This window comes from Cryptomeria japonica, chromosome 10 (genome assembly GCF_030272615.1).
Source record: "Cryptomeria japonica chromosome 10, Sugi_1.0, whole genome shotgun sequence".
Classification (NCBI taxonomy): Eukaryota; Viridiplantae; Streptophyta; class Pinopsida; order Cupressales; family Cupressaceae; genus Cryptomeria; species Cryptomeria japonica.
In genome coordinates, this window is record NC_081414.1 from 853,494,225 (window position 1) to 853,500,059 (window position 5,835).

Genomic DNA, 5,835 nt, shown 5'->3' on the forward strand with positions numbered 1-5,835 from the left:
TGTGTGGCTGCTTCTAATTTAAATAGTTCTTCAAATCCTTCCTCTAATTCATATAGCACTGAAACCTATGAGGCACAACCATCTCTTTCTAATTTGGCATCCCTTTATGGTCCTATTTTTCACATTTTAGCTAAGAGTGGCTATAATGGCAATGGTTGTGGTGCAAATGAACAAGTAATTAAAGTTCCTTTATAACATAACACACATGAAGCTTCATTTGAACTTGGATACAATCCTTCTGATCCCACTAAAGCATCTAAAAGACGGTCTCTCAATGTGAATGCTCTATTTAGTAGTAATGATGACCTCACCTCAATTAAATCATCTTCTACTTATTTCAACAGTCAGTCCCCTCATAAGGAAATCTTGGTGATGAACGAATCTATTTATGAATCTCCTCAAGAGATTTCTAATCCCACTTATGAGACTTTATCTTCTACTTATTCTAAAATCCCTTCTTATAGGAATAAGGCTCTAATTAATTACACTTATCCCTCTCCTAAGATTTCTTATGTGCAAGAAAAGTATGATTTAGTGGCCTATTCTTCTCCTATAAACTTCTCTCTTTCTAAGGACTTTTTAATATTCATCATCTTATACATGTTTTTAATCTCACTTATAGTAGAGAATTTAACATGTCATATTCAAATATCTCATTCAATCTATCATGTCTTTAAATAACATTAAGGGCTATTATGTTTCTCATCATTATGTGACATTGGTAGCACACTTACTGGTGGCTCATCATCATTCATCATGGTATAGTTTCACATGCAATCATACTTTTGGAAGAAACATAATAGCTTATTTCTATCTCATCTCTATTGGAATCCCAGAACACTAAGAGGGAGGCGGGGGGGGAATCAGTGTTCTATCAATATTTGTTTTGTTATCTCTATAAGTGCTTTCTTATATATGTCTAAGTATAACAAAATTGACTCCTCAATCTCCATTTATTCCTTATCATCCATATGTACATAATAATGTTGTATATTTCTGAAAATTCCATCTTTGGTTAATTGATCAATCAATTCAGCAACTGAGAGAAGAGGAATGACTTCAATTCTCTTACCGGATTCGAGAGCTATATCTATATCTGATTTCTTCTTCTTGTCAGGAGTAGAAGTAGATTCCTTAACCATTTTCCTCTTCTTTGTGGCACTAGTACATTTGGGGCTCAATTCCAGCGGTAGTTTGTCAAAATTCTGACTACAATTTGTCAGACTACCGATGAGAAACACTATCAAAAACTTGTAGTCAGACATTTTGATGGTGCTCAAGACCATTGGAATTCTGATACCATCGAAGACTCTTCTGACAAAAACCATGACTGCACTTAGCCATCGGTAAAACTCGATAAGTTGCCAAAATTTGAACAGCTTCCAGGTAATGTTCTGATGGTGAACATGACTGCCCATATAGCGAGAATGTCATTAGATATACAACATCCTTGTCGGATATTTCATGGGGGTCCGTTGGACTTCCAACGATGTCCAATGACAACCAAAGTATCCACATCGACGAGGATGTTGTATGTGTGATGGTTTGGGAGTCAGAATAAATTGGGTGGGTGTCAAAATTTTGACAGCCCCCTCACTGCTTATCTGATGAGGATGCTATCAGACATACAACATCCTCATAGGATGCTTGGTGGATGGAAATATTTGAACTGATCGACCAATATGATAATACTAAACATTCATTATTCTGTATCAACCAGCCAAATGACAATAAAAACAATTTGACAATCTAGGCATGTGATAGTTTGGGCGTTGGATGCTTGTTGGATGGAAAGATTTGAACCGATTGACCAATATGATAATACTAAAAATTCATTATTCTGTATCAACCAACCAAACAACAATAAAAACAATTTGACAATCTAATCTTTCCACTCGAAGACCAGCCTCAAAAAACCATGTATGATTGAAGAATTGTGTCCCACGTTAAGTTCTTCAATCCCATCAATAGCCACCCATAGGTGGCATACCATAAGCTGGCATGGGAGGCATTCCCATTCCACTCATACTTGGCTAAAAGCAACCTCCCATGCCCACTCCCATGCCAAACATTGGAGGTGTTGGCAAAGCAAGGGGAAGAAGCTGAGCATACATATTTTGTAAACAAAATAGGCACATATTTATTTCTGCAGAAGATTTCAAATGTTTATTAAAGAGAAACTTAAAATATTCACATAATCATCAGAGTATATCAAGAACCTGAAGTGGGTATGGAAACACAAAGTCAACTGTATTATTCATCCAGACAAGTTCCAAAGCCACATCTCATCTGATCAAGTCATAGCATGAAGAAAAGCATTCTTTCTTGCTCTGGAATTCCAAATGTAAAAGTAAACCCCATTTCAATGCCCCAATCCAAAATGAAAATTCAAAATATACTTTAGCCTGTGAGAGAGAACAACCAACTATATATTTTACCAATTGTATACTTGTTCCATAAAATACACCAACAATTCCTCTACAAGTTCACGATCACCCAATTGAGAACTAGTTAACATTGCATCCTTGTAAAGATTATCCTTTTTAGATAGTGCAACATGTTAGCACATAATTTTTCTATAATTCCCTTAAAAATACTATTTTTCTAGAATTTCCTTAATTATGTTCTTAAAAATGCTATTTTTCTATAATTTCCTTAATTATTCTCTTAAAAATGCTATTTCTCTATAATTTCCTTAATTCTGCTCTTAAAAATGCTATATTTCTATAATTTTCTTGATTATGCTATTTTTCTATAATTTCCTTAATTATGCTCGTAAAAATGCTATTGGAGGTGCTGGCAAAGCAAGGGGAAGAAGTTGAGCATACATTTTTTGTAAACAAAATAGGCACATATTTATTTGAATTTTTAAAAACTGTCACTAGAGTAGAACAAGTGCTCCTTGAGGCTCAATTAAGGAAAATGCATAACTCTTGAGAAACAAGAGATTTCTCTTCTTTCTCCTTGGATTTCTCTTCTTGTACAACCTTTAACTTGTCCTTAACAAGCTCATCAACTTTTGTCGTGTATTCTCGAATAAAATTTAAAAAAGAAATTTTTTGAATAGCTATTTATTTATGCAAAAGATTTAAAATGTTTATTAAAGAGAAACTTAAAATATTCACGGAATCATCAGAGTAATCAAGAACCTAAAGTAGGTATGGAAACACAAATTCAATCATATTATTCATCCAGGCAAGTTCTGAAGCCACATCTGGTTTGATCAAGTCATAGCATATGGACAAGCATGAAGCAAAGCATTCTTTCTTGCCCTGCAGTTCCAAATGCAAAAGTAAGCCCCATTTCAATGCCTTAATCCAAAATGAAAATTCAAAATATACTTTAGCCTGTGAGAGAGAAAAACTAACTATATGTTTTGCCAATTGTATACCTGTTCCACAAAATACACCAGTAATTCCTCTGCAAGTCCATGATCACCCGATTGAAAACTAGTTTCCATTGCATCCTTGTAAATATTATCCTTTTTAGATAGTGCAACATGTTAGCACATAATTTTTCTATAATTTCCTTAAAAATTCTATTTTCCTATAATTTCTTTAATTATGCTCTTAAAAATGCTATTTTTTTATAATTTCCTTAATTATGCTCTTAAAATTCTATTTTTCAAATTAACTATGCTCTTAAAAAAGTTATTTTTCTATAATTTCCTTAATTATGCTCTTAAAAATGCTATTGGAGGTGCTAGTAAAGCAAGGGGAATAAGTTGAGAATACATATTCTATAAACAAAATAGGCACATATTTATTTGAATTTTTAAAAACCGTCAGTGGAAGAGAACAAGTGCTCCTTGAGGCTCAATTCATAAAAATGCATACCTCTTGAGCAACAAGATCTTTCTCTTCTTTCTCCTAGGATTTCTCTTCTTGGATAGCCTCTAACTTGTCCTTAACAAGCTCATCAACTTTTGTCACATGTATTCTCGAATGAACTTTGAAAAAGATTTTTTTTGAATATTAGCTATTTAATTTTGTAGAAGATTTAAAATGTTTATTAAAGAGAAACTTCAAATATTCACAGAATCATCAAAGTATATCAAGAACCTAAAGTAGGTATGGAAAGACAAAGTCAATCATATTATTCATCAAGGCAAGTTTTAAAGCCACATCTGGTATGATCAATTCATAGCATACGAACAAGCATGAAGCAAAGCATTCTTTCTTGCCCTGCAATTCCAAATGCAAAAGTAAGCCCCATTTCAATGCCCCAATCCAAAATAAAAATTCAAAATATAATTTAGCCTATGAGAGAGAACAACCAACTATATGTTTTACCAATTGTATACTTGTTCCACAAAATACACCAGCAATTCCTCTACAAATTCACGATCACCCGATTGAGAACTAGTTTCCATTGCATCCTTGTAAAGATTATCCTTTTTAGACAATGCAACATGTTAGCACATAATGTTTCTATAATTTCCTTAAAAATGTTATTTTTCTATAATTTCCTTAATTATGCTCTTAAAAATGCTATTTTTCTATAATTTCCTTAATTATGCTCTTAAAATGCTATTTTTCAAATTAACTATGCTCTTAATAATTGTATTTTTCTATAATTTCCTTAATTATGCTCTTAAAAATGCTATTTTTCTATAATTTCCTTAATTATTCTCTTAAAAATGCTATTGGAGGTGTTGGCAAAGCAAGGGGAAGAAGCTTAGCATACATATTATGTAAACAAAATAGGCACATATTTAATTGAATTTTTAAAAACCATCAGTAGAGTAGAACAAGTTCTCCTTGGGGCTCAATTAAGCAAAATGCATACCTATTGAGCAACAAGATCTTTCTCTTCTTTCTCCTTGGATTTCTCTTCTTGGATAGCCTCTAACTTGTCCTTAACAAGCTCATCAACTTTTGTCATGTATTCTCAAATGAACTTTGAAAAATAATTTTTTTGAATATTAGCTATTTAATTCTGCAGAAGATTTAAAATGTTTATTAAAGAGAAACTTAAAATATTCACGGAATCATCAAAGTATATCAAGAATCTGAAGTAGGTATGGAAACACAAATTCAATCATATCATTCATCCAAGCAAGTTCCAAAGCCACATCTGGTCTGATCAAGTCATAGCATATGAACAAACATGAAGCAAAGCATTCTTTATTGGCCTATAGTTCCAAATGCAAAATTAAGCCCCATTTCAATGCCTCAATCCAAAATTAAAATTCAAAATATATTTTAGCCTATGAGAGAGAAGAACCAACTATATGTTTTACTAATTGTATACATGTTCCACAAAATACACCAGCAATTCCTCTGCAAGATCATGATCACCCAATTGAGAACTAGTTTCCATTGCATCCTTGTAAAGATCATCCTTTTTAGACAGTGTAACATGTTAGCACATAATTTTTCAAATTAATTATTCTCTTAAAAATGCTATTGTTCTATAATTTCTTTTTATATATTGAGCACTTTTTCCATAAGAATAGTTACTGCTAGGTTTTATGTGTATGTGCAATCTTGTAGTGACAATCTCTATCCATTTGTGACTTCTCTCAAGAGATTCAACCATCAGGTGGGCATATTGAGGATGGCATTGAGACAAGATGAAGCACTCTGGGTTTCCTTTTGAGGTGAGGAGGCCTAGCAAATAGGTTCTTGGGATTTATCAAAGTGCACAAATAATTATCAGAAAGGGTAAAGCTCCCATGCAGAACAGAGTTTTTGTTCAAATTGTATTAAATCCATTATCAATTTTTGTATCTTAAAGGAGTTGAAAATGATTGAAATTTCACATTATCAGTATAAGTTATACTGATGAGGGCATTTAAACTAACAAAGACTAATTTTGCATCGGGATACCATA

General features: G+C 32.7%; 1 protein-coding gene across 1 annotated transcript; it reads right to left on the reverse strand.

Annotated features, from left to right (window-relative positions):
• Positions 1-2,033: 2,033 nt before the first annotated feature.
• Positions 2,034-5,322, reverse strand: LOC131027639 (clathrin heavy chain 1-like). The gene is made up of 4 exons (XM_059213422.1): positions 5,254-5,322; positions 5,012-5,134; positions 2,935-3,041; positions 2,034-2,121 (listed from the first exon to the last, which is right to left on the reverse strand). The coding sequence occupies exons 1-4, from the start codon at positions 5,320-5,322 to the stop codon at positions 2,034-2,036; spliced, it is 387 nt and encodes a 128-aa protein (XP_059069405.1).
• Positions 5,323-5,835: the final 513 nt, after the last annotated feature.

Coding starts and splice junctions, on each gene's coding strand:
- LOC131027639 (XM_059213422.1), bottom strand. CDS start 5,322: ATGGAAACTAGTTCTCAATTGGGTGATCATGATCTTGCAGAGGAATTG. Junction 5,135..5,253: donor TGGTGTATTTTGTGGAACAT/GTATACAATTAG, acceptor TTGGAACTATAG/GCCAATAAAGAATGCTTTGC. Junction 3,042..5,011: donor TGTTTCCATACCTACTTCAG/ATTCTTGATATA, acceptor TCTTTTTTAAAT/TTTATTCGAGAATACACGAC.